At 40.5% G+C, this 21,663-nt stretch overlaps 1 protein-coding gene across 7 annotated transcripts in view; it reads left to right on the top strand.

Annotated features, from left to right (window-relative positions):
• ANKRD55 (ankyrin repeat domain 55) overlaps positions 1-21,663 on the top strand; it is a 266,719-nt gene that overhangs the window by 215,111 nt on the left and 29,945 nt on the right. For all 7 annotated transcript variants that reach the window (XM_047841107.1, XM_047840811.1, XM_047841042.1 and 4 more), the window contains 2 exons: positions 8,331-8,391; positions 20,372-20,500. In XM_047841107.1, coding sequence (XP_047697063.1) covers positions 8,331-8,391; positions 20,372-20,500 — 190 coding nt within the window. The remainder of the gene's footprint in view (positions 1-8,330; positions 8,392-20,371; positions 20,501-21,663) is intronic.

The raw sequence follows: 21,663 nt of genomic DNA, 5'->3' as shown, positions 1-21,663 counted from the left end.
ATAAAGAGATGACTCCCTTTTGATGAATTGGGATAAAGAAAGAATGACTTTTCTAGACAACCCACAAAAATATTTAGTCACAAAATCATACTGTTATCCCAAGAATAATGTTCCAAATATATGTTTAAAATGTACCTTTAAGACTATTCTACCTTGATTTACTCTACTTGGTTTACCAGCCTCATTGAGTGGTCATTTCAAAATCTGCCTGATTCTGGAAGGTAAATACCGGCTTTTGTTATGGTGATTATAACTTTTGTAACAAATAAAACCCAAAGCTTCAGTTTTTTAACACAATAAAAGCTTTGTCCCAGTTAGGTGTTCCTGGATTGGAGGGTGGCTCCCCTCCATATGGTAACTCAGAGACCTAAGTTTCTTCCATCTTGTGGCTTCTCTTTGTTCAGTCTGGGGATGGGGAGAGGGTAGTATGAAGAAGTCTCCCCACCTTATTTCTTTAAAATCTCAGCTTTTGATTCAATTCACTTCTGCTCACATTCTTTTAATAAGGACTAGTCATTTACCACACTGGTCATGTACCACCCTGTGTTTGAGGAGTACTTGGGAATACAGAATCCACCTCCCAACCATGACTCCAACCTAAGAAAAGGGTTCGTGAATTTTGCTGAAAAGCTGTCTCTGTCATCAGGCCATTGCACCTGAGGGGTGAACTAAGACTTCTCAGTCAAAAGCATGCTTGATGTTAATTTGGCCAATTGATCAGGCTCATCATTTCAAATCATTACAGTAATAAATTAAAAACCAATCCAACTGTATTTCCTCTTTTGTGGACATAGTAGTCTATTTCATATTATGCCCAGCAGTGTCCCTAGACTCTGTAGGATCTACATTACATCACTATAACTGAGATAACACAGAGTTGTGGTTTCCCCTTTTCTTGAAATTATACCTAGTGACCCAGCCACCACCTTTAGAAAAGCTAAAGCCAGAAAAATAAACATCCTTCTGTGTGCTGATGATATGGTTTTATTGTCCTAAATGGACATTTAGCTGATTCTAGAAGATAAAATTCTCCTTTATTTATGATAATACTAGTTGTGGCAACTATGAAAACCCAAAGATTAAGATTAACTATTCCAAAACCAAAATCATCATTTCTGATAAATGTTCTCCAAAAATGAATCGTGTGAAACCTTAACAACCCATATAGCAAAGCAACTGGCTTTGTTACCTAGAGAACATTTAGAAACTAGCTTGCCTTAAAAAATTCCCTATGGCATTACATTGCTTAAAATTAGATATTTTATCATTGGTTTATGAGAAATTTTATGACCATGGCAGTGTTTGATAGCATCTGCATTCAGTGTTTCAAGCAGAAAGTAGCCAAGCGATGTCCTATGGCACAAAAGTTGGCCTTCTATCATCCATTTGTTTATGTATCAGCATGAAGTCATAATTGCTTTCTGAAAAAAATAAATATATATATATATAGTCTGGCTTGTGGGTACTTCCTAATCCTACAACCATAATGCAGGAGCGACCTTCCATTAGGCCATGCAAACCTGTTTGCTTAATTTTCCTAAGTGGACACAACTGTAAGCCGATTTGGCTAACCACTGAAGCCTATAGGTCTGCATTTACAATGATGAGGAAAAGAAAGACAAATAGCACTGATTATTTACCATGTTCTGAGCAAAGTTCTGAGTGCTTTCCATGTACTATCTCATCTAATCTTGACCACACCTTTATGTGATAGTAATATTTCTCTCCCCATTTTATGGATAAGAAAGCTGAGGCACTAAGAAGATAATTAATTGCCTAGTGCATGTGTGAGGCTAAGTAACCTGCCCGTGTGCCTACTCTGTTCCTAGGATCCACTACTGTGGACCCTGTAGGATGTACTTTAATGGCCACAGTCTGTCATTAAGCCCTACCCTAAGAAGCTTTACAAAACTCCTTATTGTTTCATTGTCAGGAAATACTTTGTAACAGCATCTAAAAAATGAGAAACCACACACAAATTCTACTAAAGGAAGAATTGCTGTGTTTCTCCTGATAAATTATTTATTTTTACTCTGTGGACCCTGTGACCTATGATTTCTCTCTGTATGTTTAAAAAACCCAAACCCCAGTTTGTGTCCCACCTCTGGCACACGTGTAGGACCATAACTGCATCTTATTTACCCTGCCCTTATTTTCTCTTGGACTAGTTTCTTCACTTGTAATCTTGTTTTACTATATGTATCTAAAAACCACCTAATATCCCTTTTTGATTGAGGTAAAGGATGGTCAGGACTGCCAGCTCTGGAGTCAGACTGACCAGGTTTGAATCTGGTCCATCTCTTAGTAACCACATTAACTTGGACAAAGTTAACTTGTCAAGACTCAGCTACCTTTCTTTCCTAGAAAGTAGGAATAATACAGTATTTATTTCATGGTAAATCAGCAGAAATAAATGAGAAAATACAGTATTTATTTCATGGTAAATCAGCAGAAATAAATGAGAAAATATGTAAAAAAACACTGACCACTGTCCATTGTCAGTGTTCGGTAAGTATTGATGATGGTGATGATGGGGTTATAATCACAATAGGAGATAGACAGAAATAAAGAAATACCATAGATCAGTGCTAAAGAATGAATCCCTGCTGCTGCCACCCCACCAGCTCTCACTCCAGCCTTCTTCACCTTAGCACACACAGGTCCACAAAACATATGTTCACATACAGGTGTGTTGGGGAGGAAGAATTTCTTCCATCCTTCAAGATCCTTCTAACTGGACTAAGAATCAAACTGACATGAGACAGATTAACAGAAAAAAAAGTCAAATTTAGTAGCCTATGTACAGGGAATCCACACAGACATGGAAATTCCAAAGACAGGCAACTGACTAAGGGAATATAGAAGAGCTAAGGAGAGGTGTTGGGGTCTGAGGATACAAAGGGGAGAATTCCATTAGGAGGAAGTTAAGAGGAAATTTTTGGAAAACAAAGATTGCCCTATTAGGCAGGTAAGTTTGTTAAGTGAAAGGGAATCTCTATTAATAGCTCTCTTTCTGGTACAGGCAAGCAATTGAGGGGGAGCTAAAGAGTGTTCTCTGAATCTACTGGCTTTTTTTTTTAAATTTTTTTTTTTTTTAATGTTTATGTTTGAGAGAGACAGAGCATGAACAGGGGAGGGGCAGAGAGAGAGAGACAGGATCTGAAGCAGGCTCAGATGTGGGGCTCAAACCCACAAATATTGAGATAATGACCTGAGCTGAAGTCAGATGCTTAACCAAATGAGCCACCCAGGCACCCCTGAATCAACTGGGTTTTGATTGCTTTTAACTCAAAGTAATGTCCGTGCCAAAGTGGCCCATCTTAGGGTGGCCTGCCCTTGGCCCCTATAAGAGCATTTCTAGACTTTAGAATCCAATGAGCATCAAATTCAACCATTCAGCTTCCCTGAAACTCCCTTCCTTACCTTTGTTAGTGTACATTCATCTCTATTTGTCCCCTAATCCTAAACATACATATGGGCCACATTATGTCCTTGTACTCAGGTATTCATACTCACTTTAAAATCTACTAATACTTAGATTTCCAAATCTAAGCATGCTCCTTCCACTCAGTGCTCAACTAGAGGTTATTTAGAATGAAGCCTCAAATTGTAGCTGCTTGTAAACAAGCCAAGGGGACACCTCAATTAGCCCTCCAGCAAGGTTCTGTGATGCAAACAACTCATGAACAAACCAGCCAGTTCCAATGTACAGCCTTAGCTAAGCTGCAGCTCAGTGGGGATTTAAGCTGATGCAAGAATAAGGGATTTATAATCATGAATACGATAGCAAGTTGGATGGACAAAAGCAAAGAAACGCAGGTTTCATCTCACGAGTCCCTCTCCTGCTTTGAACCCTGAGCTCCTCAGCAGGTCCAAGTTTTCTCCCTTTCAGCTCCCTAGGGCTTTTCTTGCTTCTAGGACATTCAGAGGGCGCCAGTGTGAAAGAGGGGGCATGATCATTAAGAGGAAACTCCAAAGAGAAAGGAGTTGTGTTTGTACAACGCTACACATGCAAGCATTGGAAGGCAAACAGAGATTTCCTCTGAAAGCAGCCACAGGGCTCTCTGGAGGTCTTTTTCATGGTCTCCATGGTTACTGGCAGATTCTTTTTTTTTTTCCCTGCCAGAGTGCCAGCAGCTCTGCCTCTTTTCATGACTCTTGATGACAGATAGAGGGAGGAAGGAAATTATTTCTTTGGGGTCCTGTTCTCGCATTACCAGGTGATGCATTCTAACCTGTGGGGGGATGATATACTTCAGGATACTCTCACATCAGCAGCTTCAGGAACAGGAGGGCAGACGGGTGGCTTAGGGACCCTTTTCCCCAACCATCACTGTGCTGGACAGATACAGGGCTGTGAGTCCAAGGGGTCAGCAAAATAAAGCCCACAGAAACAAGGTACCCCCCAGTATACATCTAGCTGATCTCTCCCTGATCTTTGAGATCAGGGGATCCCAAAATATAAAGAGCAAGAGCTTTTAAAAACTTTATTAAATTATACAGAATATTCATTGGCATGTAAATGTCATTCTAAGTGTTTCATATGCACTGAGTCATTTAAAATCACAACAGATCTTTAAGAAGAAGGTGTTAATATCATTTCTATTTCACAGATAAGAAAATATGGGTACTGAGAGTTTTATAGCCTGTGTAGGGTTACTGGCTGGTTGGTAATGGAGCAGGGATTCTAATGGAGGCAATCTGGCCCCAGCACCTGTTGTCTTACCACTCATCATGCTGCCTATCTGAGAATGTTCCTGCTGGGCCTCTGTGCCTGGTATCCTGCTTCCTTGGGTAAGGTGGGCTTTGTGTGGCTTCTTAGAGAGCTGAGAACAGGACAGAGCTGGTGCTAATAAGAGACTGGGCTGGGGATCTTGGGAGGAATACTTCTAAGCTACCTTAGCACAGAACGAGGGCTCTGAGAAAACAAAACTAAGGGGTCTTCAAATCCTATGGTAATTAAGACAGATGTGAGACAAGCACCAGGCAGATTCCCCTGTACCTTGGAACAGCATGGAAGCCCCAGGCTTGAAACCAAACACCTGCTCTCTAGTCCAGTCTGAATTACCACCAAGGCAATGTATGATGGCCCTGAAAGCAAGATCGTTTGCTCTCACAAAGGGAGAGAGAGAGAGAGAGAGAGAGAGAGAATACTTATCTATAAATTTGTTTCCATCTTTGGAGATTATTGAATCTGAGACACTTAGGAATCAAATGGAATCAAGCAATATAGGTTGGCATGTTTCAATCAGGGTCACAATAAGGAGGTCACAGAATATTAAAAGGTAACTGAACAAAGTTTAATGGAAGACTATTTAAAATTAACTAGCAAGAGATGGTGACATAATTCCCCACCTCCACTTTCCCCAAAAAAGCAGGAAAGTATTCCACCACTAGGCCAAAAGGATCAAGGAATGGAGCTGTTACTGGAACCTCTTCAGGGTTCTGGCTGTAGAAGAGGACCTACTAGGCAGGAGCTGTGGCCTTTGGTAAGGGGGAAAAGTCACTGACAGAAAGGGAAGTGGCTTCTCTCCTTTCTCCTGCCAGTTCTCCTGGCCAAACCCAGAAAGCAGTCAGAGGGCAAAGGAAGTTGGATGATAAAGTTATTGCAGGTCAACCTCAGAGCAGGACATTGCAGGGCAGCAAATGGATTTGAGGGGCAAATAGAAAAATATCCAGAGACAGGATTCATCCCATGACCTTTGGAATACCCCCACCACCAGGATGTGACAGGAGGTCATGCTCTCCCCTCCCTCATTCCCATCAAGTCAAAGCCTGACTTCCTTCAGTGTGATCACTGCTCTGGAGCAGTCCCAGAAGATCCTGTCTGGCTATGTATGATCTCAGTCTCCTTAGGGTTGGCCGAGGATAACCAGATTGGACCACAGCTGACCTCTTGCCTTTCTTTCCCACTCTCTCCCCATAACTCAGACCAAATGAACCCTAGAGACTAAGCAATGGCCAGTAAAGAGAAAAGAAAGTCACCAGTTGCCCTCCAGCCTTCTAAAGCAATTACAAGGGGAAAATCCAGTAGTGAAATATAGTTACAAAGATAAAAAGTGTTATCCAAAAATGCAATTATTATAGCCTCTTCCCACTAGGTGGAGAAATTTTAGAATTCAGAAAGCTTGCATTCAGTGCCACTGTTCTTTTAAAGTCTGTGTACTAGGAGCTTTATACCTACTATGTTATTCAGTCTTTACACCACCACTGTTATTATCCCGATGATAAACGTGAGGATACAGAAGCTCAGAGAGGTCATGCAGCAGGGAGGGCAGAATTAAATCACAGCATTATCCTGGCTCCCCAAAAGAGGTAAGACTAGATTTAAACCTTAGGCTTCCTGGCTATTTCATCTCCACAGCAAATAACCAGAAATGCATCCCTATTTAAGCTCTCTCTGTGTTACATTTACCACTAATGCAACATGATCAGTCCCAATTTCTTTTATTTGATTGTAGGTAGCAATTTAAGACTCAAGACTAAATGTCATCTAAAATAAAAGACAATGAAAATCTGACTGGGGAAAAGGCTAAACCATTTGATTTTTTTCAAGTAATTCTTCCAAAAATAGTTTCTGAATTTCCTTCAGAAATTGTCTGAATTATCTGAATGGTCTCCCCATAGACAATCCTTTATCATCTTCATGACTGTATTAGTTTTCTAGGGCTGCTGTAACAAAATACCCACGTAATGGATGGCTTAAGCAACAGAAATTTATTTTTTCGAATTTCTGAAGGGTAGAAGTTCACAAGCAAGGTGGCAGCAGGTAGTTTCTTCTGAGGCTTCTGTCCTTGGTTGGCAGATGGCCAGCCACTTCCTGCCTTTTTACATGGTCTCTCCTCTGCAATCCATGCTGCTGGTGGGCCCTAATCTCTTCTTCTGAGAACATCAGTCAGATTGGATTAGGGCCTGGCCTAATGGCTTCATTTTAACTTAATTACCTCTTTAAAGGCTCAATCTCCAAATATAGTCACGTTCTGAGGAACTGGAGGTTAGAACCGAATGAATTTGCGGGCAGGAGGAACACAGTCAGTTCACAACAATGAGTATCAATTGGTTAATTTATTCAGTACCTGTCTCAGTGGTTTTCAGACCTGTTTGCCAGAATTTCCCGAGCAACCCTTTTAAACTGTGAAAGCTGAGATTCTCTCCAGACCTACGAAGTCAGAAATACTGAATACAGAATCCAGGTATTTGTGGTTTTAAAAAATTTCCCCTGGGGATTCTGAGATTTTTGAGCCAGGGTTTAAAACTTCTAGCGTTAAGTGTTCTAGAAATAACACTTGCTGTGTTCCAGTCATGCTATAAGTGCTGTATGCATTAACTCATTTAACCTCACACTGAGCTGTAAGGTAGGCACTTTTTTTACCCCCATTTTATAGGTGAGGAAGCTTAGGCACAGAGAGGTTGTTACTTGCCTTCAGTCATAAAGCTGGCGAGTAGCTGGGCTGGGATGTGAACCCAGGTGGTCTGGCTCCAGATTCTGGGTCCCTACCAACTACAATCAACTGCTTCTCTCCCACAATGTAGACCTCAGTCAACCAAGTGTGGGACCCAAGTGAGATAAAAACTTGAGCTTGAGAATCACTGATAGTTTTTTCACACTGATTACTGTCATTTCATGCCTAGACATTTGCATGTTTTCGAAAAAATAAGCAAAGTCGTAAATGCTGTCTCCTAGCATAATCTATATACACTTACAAGGTGTAACACATGTACCAAGTGGTGAAGCAATTTGAAACCACTGCATATGTTCATGTAAAAGAATGAAGAATAAGTGCTAGAGGAATTTAGTTCTTTTTTTTTTTTAACGTTTACTCATTTTTGAGAGATAGAGACTGAGTGTGAGTGGGGGAGTGGCAGAGAGAGAGGGAAACACAGAATCTGAAGCAGGCTCCAGGCTCCGAGCTGTCAGCACAGGGCCCGACACGGGGCTCAAACCCACAAACTGTGAGATCATGACCTGAGCCGAAGGCAGACTGAGCCACCCAGGCACCCCTAGAGGAATTTAGTTCTTAAAGTGCACACATAAGAACACAGGTCTGGTGAAGAAGATGAGCCTACAGATTCACTTTCTCCATTCCCTTTGTCCCTGTCCCCATCTCCAGAGCACCAAGATGGAGAGGAGGTGGGACGAGAAGAGACAGAGGAATCCCCTCAGGTGCCTTATTACCAATCACACTGTCTTCTTTTCTATGGATCTTTCCCCCTCGATAAACAGAAAGGGCTCATCTTCACTTGGAGGCCTTCGGTGGACTGTACTTATAATGTTATGTTCTCATACACATTCTGTTCTTTTGAGCCTCTTCTTCCATTTTTCTTCACAGGCTCCTAACAGTGTTGGTGCAACAGTCAAATCTCAGCGAGATTAATCACCAGGACAATGAGGTGAGCCTTCTTTAAACATCTCAAGGAACAGTTGGCCATTGTGCATTTTAGGACAGCAGGAAGGGCTTTTCTGAACCAGTGCTTCCTATCATAAAGGTCAAGGAGGGGATGGAGCACATTTTGGGGATCCTACCCTGAGGGGGTAGCCTGTGTCTTTACTATTAACCCTCAGGCAGAAATTTTTCCCCACCATGGGTATGGGTATCTTCTACTAGGGAAGAATTTCTTGCATTAAGTACTTAAGCTTTTATCATACCACTGAAATTTTGTAATTTCCCTCTGGACATTGAGAAATAAATATTGCTCTTTCCTGTCTTTTTGAGTCCCAGAAACTTCAATGGCAAGCTGTGGCTGCCAGTTTTCTCTCTTTGAGTGAAAGATGACAGATAGATGATAATTCCAGGCTCTGGAGGCCACATTATTAATGCCGGTGATCACAATTGCTGTTTCCTTTATGTTGCAGAGACAGTATAAGGCTTCCAAGAAGACAGTATAGCACTCTCAAGCAAAATTCCTGCTGGAGTGTTGTTGGATACCAGGCAGAGCTGCCCCAGAGTAGCTTAGGATCTTATTCTAACTGCTTAAATCTTTGAAAAAGCAGGACTGATTTTTCATTACCCAGCCTGTTTTCTTTAACAAGCTTCTTTAAACTGATTTAAATACCTGGTTTCCATTTTATTTTTCTTTAATATAATATGTGCTTGGTTTGGCTGTGCTTTACTAAGAATGTCTGATAACTTTAAGAAAGTCTGATAGCATTGAAAGTGCATATGCCTCCAAATACCAAATTACACTGTTTTCAAGGAAGCCAGGTGGCCAGCAACAACAGTGTGGGAGGAAGTGCCCTAACAGAGGCTGGGCCCCTTGTCTTTCTTGAACTTTCTGATTACAGGCTTCTTCCCTGCTGGGTTGGCATTAATGACCACACCAGAAAGCCCCTGCTTCACAGCCTAGTTCTGAGTTTGGACACCACCCTGACTCAGTGGTCACATGCCACTTTTACCCTCCGTGTCTTTAGGGGTTTAAAGCAAAATCCTAAGAGAGGATTTCATTGTTTTAAACTTCTGCTTTAAAAATGAGAACCAGAGATGAGAAAGCACACTTTGATCACTCTGCCTATGGTATGAAAGCAGGGAACTTGAGTGGTGCAGTTTATGTCGGCTGATCTAGAGCTTGGGAAAGTTGATGACCACTTCCCCCACCTCCAGCTCTTACCCTCACTCACCAAAACTAGGGCGTCTTAAAAAGGAGGGAAAATCAGTCATTCATACCCTAAAGTTTAACTCCTCTTCATACCCTAAAGTTTAACTCCTCTTATAGACCTCCCCCTCTGTCCAGCCTTCAGCTGAAAGAACATCCTGAAAGAACAGCTGAAAGCAAAGTGTTATTTCTGTACTCTTCCCCACCCTGGGAGGCCCCTGCCTGGTGGGGACAGTTAAAGTAGACCCAGCTCCTTCTAACAGTGGTAATTGTTATACTTTCTGAATAATGTGTACTAAATATTAAAATGCCTCCAGTTCCTTCTCACACACAGTGACCTCTCAGAGGAGATTTCTCCCAATGTTACACCAGCTTTGTGACTCAGTGGCTTTTGTGTGCAGGGAAAAGGGACCTCATAAAGGACACTTACATCCAGTGTTGCAGCTTTCTCTTTGGACCATGTCACAGCATGTCTGAAACCTATGTAAGCCAACTGCTAATGCTTGCCTGTGTTTTGTTGCCAGTATGGTCAATCCATATAAATTTATAAGGGCTAGAAGCTCTTTAGCACTGGGAAGTAAGGACAGCTGTGAAATGGAAGGAACATTACCTTGGTAGATTTCCTGCATTTGGTTTCTCAGTGTTCTGAACAAGTAGTGTTCCCTCCTTTTTAAGAGTAGTAGCCTACTCTTCCTCCCCCTAAATCAATTTGCCAGTGAGCTCCAAGCATAATCAGTCTCCATTAGGTTTGAGGGGATAACAAAGTGTAAGTGCACACATACCATATATCTGCTAAATAACAGGAAGGAAAAAAGATGGAAGGCAAAAAAAAAAAAAAAAATGAGGGAAAAGGTAAGTTAATGCTACTACTGAAGTATTATGGTTTTCTAATACAAGAGGAAAGAGCAAGGCATACCTCTACAGAATCCAAATGAAATTATATTCCAAGAATAACTATAGGATTAACAAGCTTATCACAATAAATTATTAAAGATTGAAGAATCAATTAGTAGAAATTTAACTTCATTAAGAGATGATTTAGATTATAAACTGAAACTAAAGAACTGAGAGAGGAAGAAAGAAAACCTCTCTCCTATAACTGTTCAAGTAAAACAAAATATGATAGTACTTTATATCAGGGAAGTGATTATCGCCTTAGCGGCTGTCCTGATCTGAGCTCAATGACTTAAAACAGTTTTTTATATTCTTAGTTTTTACTTGCATAAGTAATATATGAACACATTTGCTTTTGAAAAATTTAAATATTACAAGTAACGATAGGAAGTCCTTGATTACTTCCACCCTACCATCTTAGCCTCCAGGTAATCTTTCCCAATGTCTTCTGTATATTCACAAATGTGGACTGTAACATAAAAAGTATCACACTCTGTATATTGTTCTACAACTTTATTTTCTTTCTTTCTTTTTTTTTAATGTTTATTTATTTTTGAGAGAGAGACAGAGTGTGAGTGGGGTAGGAGCAGAGGGAGAGGGAGACACAGAATCAGAAACAGGCTCCAGGCTCTGAGCTGTCAGCACAGAGCCTGATGCAGGGCTTGAACTGAAGAACCATGAGATCATGACCTGAGCTGAAGTCCTACCGACAGGGCCACCCAGGTGCTCCTACAACTTTATTTTCTTCATGTAACAATATCTTAGAGCTCTATCCATGTTGATACATATAGGTGTGTCTCTTTCCTTTTAATGGCTTCATGATGTTCCACACTAGGAAAATACTTCTTTTATTTTACTGTTTCCCTATGAATGTATATTTAGGCTGTCTCCAATTTTTCGCCGTAAGAAACACTCTTCCAGAGTATTCTTGTACAAGCCTCCTTGAGTATTTTACACAATCATTTCTCTGGGAGAATAATTGTTGGTCACTAGGGTGTACATTTTTATTTTTAATACACATGACTGGTGCTTCTCCAAGATGGCTGTGTCAACGTATCATTCCACCTGCAGTTTAATAGCGTGCTTGTCACGTTTTCTTGTTGTCTTAATTTTCATTTCTCTGATAACTAATGAGATTGAGTACTATTTCATAGGTATAATGGTCATTTTTATAACTTCTTTTGTGACTTGCCTGTTTAGATTTTTTGTCCATTCATCTGTTGGGTTACTTTGTCATTTTTTATATGGATTCATAGTTTATTTTCTATTCTGAACAGTAATCCTTTGCTGTTGGACTGCAAATAGTTTTTCATAGTCTGTTGCTCATTTTAGAACTGTTTGTTCTAAACAGTTTTCTTTTCTAGTACAGAAATTTTAAAATATGACATAATCAAAGTGATCATTCTTGTTCATTACTGCTTTTGCTTTTGATGTCTTTTTAAAGAAGGCCCTCCCTAACCCCACAAGACATAACTACATTATGCTAACTTTGCATTTAATTGTTCTGTGCTAATGATCTATTTGTTTTTCATGTTTCATTAACCACAGAGCTTAATTGTAAAGTGACTTATTTAGAAGCTATCCACACTGCAGAGTTTCACACTGTAGGAAAGGTGAAATGGGCCAGATTGTCCTTTGTGCCTTTGTCTTTTTGTACCTCAGAGGAATCTTTGCATAGAGGGAGGCTGTCTAATGTAGTTACTGGGAGCTAACAAGTTGCTAAACTCCTGGAATCTAACCTCTCTTGCTCTCATTTTAGCTTTGACAAGAGCACCCCATTAAAAGGGGCTGTGAACTAATGGCATCTGGGTGAGAACCAAAATGCATTTATCCAGAGAAGGACTGTTTTGCATTGTATTTAGGATACAATGTTGTTGATCCTACATTGCATGCAAATTTGGGTCTAAGTAGATTTTTGTGAGGGGTCTGACAATCCAAACTTCCATTATAACCATACTCTGAAAAAATAAATCCAAGTTGCAAAAACAGATGTGAACCTTTGGATATAATTCTTAGTCCTAAATTCACTTACAGCTTTCCTAAGGCATAATCATAAGCAGAAACTGTGCATTATAATGGCAAAATAAAACAAAAACAAAAACAAAAACGAAACAGTGCCTGACTCTAGAAATCACTTTACTTTACAGTTAGCAAAAGGTAAAATAATAAATTTTTTAAATGCTCTAGAATTTTTATTCTGAAAATGACCTGCTTATAAAAATAAGAGTAGAGTCACTGCTATTTACAAACCCTCACTTGCCCCTTCCCCATAAGAGTCTAAAGGCAGGCCATGTCTTTTTTATTTTTGGATCCCTAGATCTAGCTCAGTAACTTGTACATAGTAGAGCCCCCACCCCAAATATATATTTATGTATAGATGTATGTATATATTATAGATAGAGAATTATTCACTTTAAGGGAAAGTCATATTTTATTTTATTGGCCCTTTCTCTTTGTTTTGTTGACCCAACTTGGTTACAAATTTTATTTACCACACTTAACTCTCCAGGTGACTTTTAATTATTTCCAAAATCTACTCTCAGAAAAATAAGATTTTATTTAATTTAGGATCTTCAAAAAATGTACTCTAGACTCTAGGCCAGGAGTCCTTGTTCATGTGTGCCGGTGTGCTGGTGAAGCCTATGGATCCCTCCTCAGAAAATGTTTGAAATTATATAAAATAAAATATAGAGGATTACAAAAGAAACCAATTATATTGAAAAAGTTGCCAAAATATTATAAAGATTAAATTTGTAACGGTAATATGTAAGCTTGCTTGTTAATGCATTTATTAAGATTTAGTGGTAGGACCAATAACTACTGTACTAGGGATACATACAAAACATATTTTGAGATATCTGCACTACTAATGCAATACAAAAGTATCTGTGATTTGTATTTTTGGCCAAGTCACAGGTATTGTGTTAACAGTACTGTGGCTTGTTGCCTATATTCATATTTAAAATTTTTTTTTCAACGTTTATTTATTTTTGGGACAGAGAGAGACAGAGCATGAACAGGGGAGGGGCAGAGAGAGAGGGAGAGACAGAATCGGAAACAGGCTCCAGGCTCTGAGCCATCAGCCCAGAGCCTGACGCGGGGCTCGAACTCACAGACCGCGAGATCGTGACCTGGCTGAAGTCGGACGCTTAACCGACTGCGCCACCCAGGCGCCCCGCCTATATTCATATTTAAATAAGATGGTGAATTTCAATTTGAAGTTAATGCCAGTAAAGATGTAATTTATTTCTCTGATCTAAGCCTGATTCCTATCCATGGATAGAACCCCTGTTATGGTGGTAATTCCAAAAAAAAAAAAAAAAACTCCCAAAAACATTTTGATCAACAAGTGGAATAATTATAGGCCTCCCAAGGTGATCTGCTTAGAATGGGAAAATGATCATTTTATTCGCTCAAAAATATTTAAGTACCTACCTTGTCTCATATAGGCTTGATTCCTGCTCTAATAGGTCACAATTTAGTGCAGAATGTAGATGCTCTGTTTATTTGAAAAAATAAATATAACAACTTAGGTCTCTGTTCTCAAGGCTTTGTTTTGTTTTGCTTTTGAAAAATGTTTTTAGGGGCGCCTGGGTGGCGCAGTCGGTTAAGTGTCTGACTTCAGCCAGGTCACGATCTCCTGGTCCGGGAGTTCGAGCCCCGCGTCAGGCTCTCGGCTGATGGTTCAGAGCCTGGAGCCTGTTTCCGATTCTGTGTCTCCCTCTCTCTCTGCCCCTCCCCCGTTCATGCTCTGTCTCTCTCTGTCCCAAAAATAAATAAACGTTGAAAAAATTTAAAAAAAAAAGAAAAATGTTTTTAATGTTTAATTTTGGAGACAGAGAGACAGAGTGCAAGCAGGGGAGGGGCAGAGAGGAAGACACAGAATCTGAAGCAGGCTCCAGGCTCTGAGCTGTCAGCACAGAGCCCGATATGGGGCTCGAACCCACAAAGCACAGGATCATGACCTTGGCTGAAGTCGGAAGCCCAACCGACTGAGCCACCCAGGCACCCCTAAAGGCTTTGTTTTATAAGTTTGCTCTTGTTGGAATTTGCTCTTTATTTCCATGACTTAAATTAATCTGTTGCTTCTCTTGTGTTAATGCCTCATTTAAATTATAAAAACTTCCATCCTGAAGGTTTTTGTATTTTTGTTGGAAACATTTTGTCATTATTAAAGGGAAAAAGTGACTGTTTTTGAAGAATATCACTAGTAGCCATTCCTACTGTCCTGAAACCCAACATGTAGGGGCGCCTGGGTGGCGCAGTCGGTTAAGCGTCCGACTTCAGCCAGGTCACGATCTCGCGGTCCGTGAGTCCGAGCCCCGCGTCAGGCTCTGGGCTGATGGCTCAGAGCCTGGAGCCTGTTTCCGATTCTGTGTCTCCCTCTCTCTGCCCCTCCCCCGTTCATGCTCTGTCTCTCTCTGTCCCAAAAATAAATAAACGTTGAAACCCAACATGTAATTATTTTTAGTTATCAGTTATAATCTGTGGCTATTATGATGTGCACTACTTATCCAGATTAGAAAATTCTAGAGGCACCTTGGTGGCTCAGTGGGCTAATTGTCTGACTTTGGCTTAGGTAACCATCTCACAGTTTTGAGTTTGAGCCCAGCATTGGGCTCTGTGCTGACAGCTTGGAGCCTGAATCCTGCCTCAGATTCTGTGTCTCCTTCTCTCTCTGCACCTCCCCCCCAACTCATGCTCTCTCTCTCAAAAATAAATAAACCTTTAAAAAATTTTTAAAAAAAAGAAAACTCTAAAACAAAGACAATGAAATAATTTACTAATCTTTGTGAACTATAATTATAAAATGTTTTAAAATAAAAATTGAAGAAAATGACTTTCATTCCTGTACTTACAACCATCTATTTTTTTTTAATCTTTTAAAGTACACAAAAGTTATTGTTGTCTCCTATAGACAAAAAGTAGGAATGATTGATGCATTTATTCCTATTTTTTTGTCTACAGGAAACAACTTTTGTGAGGAGTAGTCATATGTGATTGGGAAATTAATAGTACGTGAATTTTAAAATGTCACCCCGAGCCAAGCTGGACTTCTGTGAAATTCTAGATCCTTTGGAAGATCTAGATCCCCTGAAGGATCTAGAATTGTTTGGCTGACTCCTCAGCACTTGCTATAATTTTACCCCCCCAGGGCACCAAGATGAGGGATATGGCAAGCACCGGGTCACATCACACATTTCTCTCTCTGTGCCTTTCAATGTCTGCTAGAGTCAGTCTAAAGGTGCAATCCTGAGCACTTAATCAGATTTCTGGTTCAGAAAACACAGAAGTTATGGTGGTTTTGGAAAAAAAAAAAAGTTCTGAGACACTGTTAGGACTTGTAAGCCCTTAAATAAAATTTCAGTGATAACAGGCTCAAGGCACAGAATTACTCATCTTCATAACAGCACTGCTCCAAAGCAACCCTGCTACCATCCAACAGTTAGGACATTCATTCAATCCTATCAGCAGTCTCAGAATGGATTCTAAGCCAACTAAAACTTAACATTTCCCTTCAAAGCATTCTGGAGAGCTGTGCTCATGACTGAATATGAGTTACTTTTCAGCCATTGAGCCAAGACTTTCTGTTTTCCAAGAAAGTGGGGTTCTCCTGTCGCCAGGGCCATCTGGGCATTTGTTGCAACATGTCTACAAGTGACTCCTAGCTTTTCAGCTCCTAGATGCTTCCAAGGCCCCATTGACTCCTCAGTGAAATTCCAGAAAGCAGCTGGTAGAAAAGGTCTCCATAGTTTGGACACAGATGGCTGGCTTGCATTCAACAGACCCTGGTGTTTTATGCTTTCCATGAGTCCAAGGGAGCCTTGATAACCAGTAATCCACTAATTCTTCCTGTGGATATTTCTTGAACACTTACTGTGTGCTTGGTGCTATGGGCATACCACATCAAATAAGCCACGGCCTCTGCCTTTAAGTGCATTACAGCTGAACCATGACCTGTCACCACTCAGTGCAGACACCAACCTCTGAGACTGAAGTCAACCCCTTAAATGGCCACCAGTCTTAACATAACACAACTCTGATGCCTGCTGGCTCAACAGAAGCTGGAGGAAAGAGAAGGAGGCAGTTGTAAGAAAAAAGTATACTTTCCTAAACGAAGTATGTTGTGCAATACCGGTGGCTGCACTGAAGCTGATTTTGAAAGTTTTGGTTTTCTTATTACTATGAGAGGATTTACTTTTATTTCTCATTAGCCCAGTTGATAAAAAATAGCAACAGAAAAGTTCCCTTGACTTAACCGAATGTTATATACTGTGATATAAACAGTGTGTGTGTGTGTGTGTGTGTGTGTGTGTGTGTGTGTGTAATTGTTATTTCAAGAAGGAATGGAATGATTAAAGTCTTGATTTAGAGTCATTCAGATGATCACCAAATTCTAGGGTGGGGGAAGGGGGTGGGAGAAAATACATAGTTCAATACCTTACAAAAATAAATACTTGCCAGCTGTGTATTTAGTAAGAGCCTAGGGGCAATGCCAAATGAAACAAATAATATAGGATGGCAACATGTACTCTAATGAAAACCACCATTCCAGAAAATTAGAAGACCCTGAATGGTGTTAAAATCACAAAGAAAAGAATCTCCAACATTTGACCTCATTTCCAAAATGAAAGCCTACCTGCATGATGTGTGTAAAGAATGTTATTCTGCAGTGTTGGAGAGACCTGGATTTGAATCCCAACTATGGCATGTGCCCATGGCCTTAGGCAAATTACTTAACCGGTGTTTTGGGTTCCTCAAATGTAAAATGGGCCTAAAAATACCTACCTCTTAGGATTATATATGTATATAAATATTCAATGAGGTAATATATATATACATTTCTTGACAGGAAGTAGGTATATACAAAATGGTAATGCTCCTCCCCACCCCATTCACTCTACCAAAACATGCAGAAGTTGGGCTTTTAAGGGTTTTTTGGCAGGGGGGTGGTGTTGTTTTAAGGAAATAACTCTTGAAGCTTAGCAGTTCTGTTTAGGAGATAATGATTAGCAGTGCATGATCACAATTTAATTCATAACCACATTTCACACAGAGTTCTAATATACACACAGTGATTGCCATCTACCTTTTGGAGAACTCATCAAAAATTCTACCAGGTTTCAGTCGAAGAGTTAGTAACAATGACCATATCAGAAAAGTTCATTTTCTGTAAAGGAGAAGTGTTTTGCCTTTTTAAAAATGTATATAATTTTTAAAAGCAAAGCTAGATATTACACAAGCAAAAAATTCAATCAAGGACCGTTAAGATATCCATTTTAAGTAACTATTGACTACTTACGATCTACACTATTCCTGACACTGTTCTAAGCTCCAGGTATTGAGACATTGGATAAGGACCTACCCTAATGAAGTTTACACTCGAGTGACTTAAAATTTCCTTTCATGTCTTTTAACGCTGGATACTGATAGCCCTTCATGATGAAGCCAATGACTCTGATGCAAAAAGGAATCAGCACTGGGAAGGAGAAATCCATGCATAATAAGAATAATCTGATTCCCTTGAGTCCAGATTTCTAGTTCCAGTGGGTCAATTTTATAATGAAGAGGGCTTTTTGAAATGCATTGAGTTATTCTAAATCCCAAGCAAATATTCAGCTGTCAGAATAATAACAAGAAGTTCCACTGCTTTAGTATCAGCATTCTTTTCCATATGGAACCAATTTCTTAAAATATCCTCAAGAATATACCAGGAGACTCACTTGTATGTCACCTATAGCTTGAAAGCAAACTGTAATATAATGATTTAGAATTTTCAACCTGGTCAAGTAGATTAACATTCTTTTTTTTTAATTTTTTTTAACTTTTATTCATTTTTGAGAGACAGAGCATGAGCAGAGAAGGGGCAGAGAGAGGGAGGCACAGAATCTGAAGCAGGCTCCAGCCTCTGAGCGGTCAGAACAGAGCCCGACACGGGGCTCGAACTCATGAACTGTGAGATCATGACCTGAGCCAATGTCAGACGCTCAACCAACTGAGCCACCCAGGTGCCCCAAGGGGATTAACATTCTAATCCCAGCTCCCCACAAACCTCAAACCCTAGATTCAGTTCCGTGTTCATTCACAGACTTGAGAACTTCTCTAGAGCTGGGCTTCCTCTTCTATAAAATGAGAAGGACAGTGGTACCTGTTAACGTTGGTCAACTGCTATAGCAATTAACTCAAAAATTCAGTGGCCTAATACAGTAAAATCTTACTTCTTTTTTTTTTTAAGTTTACTTATTTATTTTGAGAGGGAGAGAGAGAGAGAATGAGTGGACGGGCAGAGAGAGAGGGGAACAGAGGATACGAACGAAGCATGCTCTGTGCTGACAGCAGAGAGGCCCTACCTGGGGCTCATGTGAGATCATGACCTGAGCCGAAGATGGGCGCTTAACCAACTGAGCCACTCAGTTGCCACAAAAGCTTATTTATTTAGAATCATAGTCCAATACTGGTCAACAAGGTAGGCTTATTCCCCCTCAACAGTCAGGGTCCTGGGCTTCATAATTAAATGTGGTTCTAGCATCTTCTTTAGCCTTGTCCTCTGCATTTGTTGAATGAGGAAAGAGAGAAGGTATGGAAGACCACGTGGGTTTTGTTTTCTATGCAGGCCACCCCTTTTGTCCACATTGCAATGATCAGGACTCAGTCTTATGGCCATGTCCATCTGCTGGAAGGCTGGGGAATGTACCCAGTGTGGTGGCTTGGAGGGAGAGGAAATAGAGTTTGGTGAACACATAGCAGATTTCCCCATAGTACTTAGTTCAGAATGTTGTTTGGAGAATTAAGTGAAATAATATACATAAGAATTCATAAAGGTCTTTGGATCAATAAATATTAGACATATCTTTATTTATCTGCAGAGATGACTATAAAAAGAACTTTAAAGATGCCCATACCCTTTATCTCCTTTACCAGTCATCTTAATCTAGAGTCATTTTAGATATATTTTGTGTAATTGAGAGGTGTGGGGAAGGAGAAGAGGCCATCTTTTCACAGTACACTCCCAAATAATACTGGTTCCTCTTGGTTACCATTTCCAAGCATAAGCTCATTTCATTATTAAATGATGACTAAAGTGTGTGACCTTAAACTCTAAAAGAAGTTGGGATTCACCATATAGGTTCATCCAAGCTACCACAGAGTGGTTTCTTCTAAACAATGTAGGTCAGATCATGTCGACATTGGTTTAAAACCCTTCAGTGTCTTTGCAGTGACTTTAGAATAAACTGTGAATGCTTTATTCAGAGTTGGTATCCCCAACCCATATTCCCAGGATCAGCCTTGCCTCCCTCTTCAGACTCATCTCACATGGATATCTCTCCCACTCCATTCCTTCTTTTATTCAACAGCTATTTATCTAGTCTCTGTTGTAGCCACTGGAGATATTGCAGTAAAATTCCTTGTGGTGGGATATGGCAGGTTAGCGTGACCCCAGTTACAAGTGGTTGCCTCTGTGGCTTGGTGCTTGCTGTTCTGTTTTCCCCAGCCTAGCTCATAGAGGCCCATGTAGAATAGTCACTAACTCCACAATTACTCTCTCACAGTACCCCATTTGCAGTCTTGATAGCATTGCACAATCTGGAAAATCCTTTTGCTCATTTGCATTTGTTGTCTGTCTTCCTCTACCACAATGCAGTTCCCATGAGGGCAAGGATCTTCTTTATCTAATTCACTACAGTATCTTCAACACTTATTTTCCTGGCAAAAAGCAGAAACTCACTAAATATCTGTTGATTGAATGGCTTAAGGAATGAATGAACTGACAGGCAGCAACCAACTTATGTGGTGATGGCCCTTGGCCTGAGGAGACAATGTGAGTTCCATTTTCCTTCCTGATAGCCTCTGCTCACCTCTCCCCTTTCTGACTGTGGTTTTATAGGGAATGACACCACTTCACTGGGCAGCTTTCCACAACCGGCCTCAACACACCCAAATGCTGCTGAAGAAAGGAGCAGACCCTACTCTTGTGGATAAAGACTTTAAAACAGCTTTGCACTGGGCAGTCCAGGTGAGAAATTGGCCAGCAAACTTGTCTAAAGTTTAGATGGTGTGAAGCAATGTTAACAGTTCTCTGAGTATGTCAGAACTGAAAGATGGAATTATCAAAGGTGCAGCCACTGCAGTGATATGGAGGTTATTAGTGTGCTAGAGCAAGTAAGATTCTTTGCACTCCTCTCATCCCTCATATCCAGAGGGGCAACGGCAAACCTGTCCATTTGGAAGATGTGAGTGCATCACTTGTGGAGAAGAAACCACACCAAGATACAGAGGAGGAAGACAGCCTGCTTTGGATGTTATATACAGACATACACACACACACACACACACACACACACACACACACGCACATGCACACACACATGCACACATACATGTAAACAGACATGTAACACTTCTCTCCCTTGCTCTCTTGCTCTCTCCATCCACATGCTTGCTTAGTAGCTCACAGCGCACCAGGAAAAACCTTCAAAGATATACTAGGAAAATCTCTTCAAAGTCTTTGAACCATAACTCTCTTCTTCCTTCCAAATCCTCCAAAGCAGAGTTATTCCAGATGACCCTGAATTCTGTCCTGAGCAATGAAAATCATGCCTTATAATGCTACCTCATGATCACAAAAGGCCGTCTATATCAGTACACATGACTGAAGAAATCAGAATAGGCCCAAGAAATCTATAGCCCAATGAGGGGGAAAGTGAGACTAAGGTGAAAGAATGATCATGGCTAACATTTAGTGACGTGCTTTCTATTTGCAAGAGGAATGATCAACTAAGAGTCATTTCCTCCATCCTTCAGAGGAGAGCAGTAGTATGCATCATTTCAACAAACTTGCTAGCCTTTTCTGTCTTATGATACCCAAGCATAGACACCTCCACTGTTTATCTTCATCAGCTCAATAAGGCACTCTTGCCACACTGCTGCCAGGATCCTTGTAAGAGGAGTTTCTGCCTGCCTTGATGGCGGTTACATTCAGTTGTTTCACATGCCAAGCATACCAGAGATGGGCACCTGGCACTTTCAGGCCTGAGGGAAGAGGCAAACAGAAGTGATTTAGAAACTGTTCTGGTTTTGTCCCTCCAACTCTGGCTTCAGTTACTCTGTACCAGCACCAGCCCTGGGCAAAACTGTGAAGTGAGCAAAACTTATTTTGTCATCCCCACCTGCCTGTAG

The sequence above is a fragment of the Prionailurus viverrinus genome, chromosome A1 (assembly GCF_022837055.1).
Source record: "Prionailurus viverrinus isolate Anna chromosome A1, UM_Priviv_1.0, whole genome shotgun sequence".
In the NCBI taxonomy this organism is placed as follows: Eukaryota; Metazoa; Chordata; class Mammalia; order Carnivora; family Felidae; genus Prionailurus; species Prionailurus viverrinus.
The sequence above is the reverse complement of the archived record's forward strand: the minus strand, read 5'-3'. Positions and strand labels throughout refer to the sequence as shown.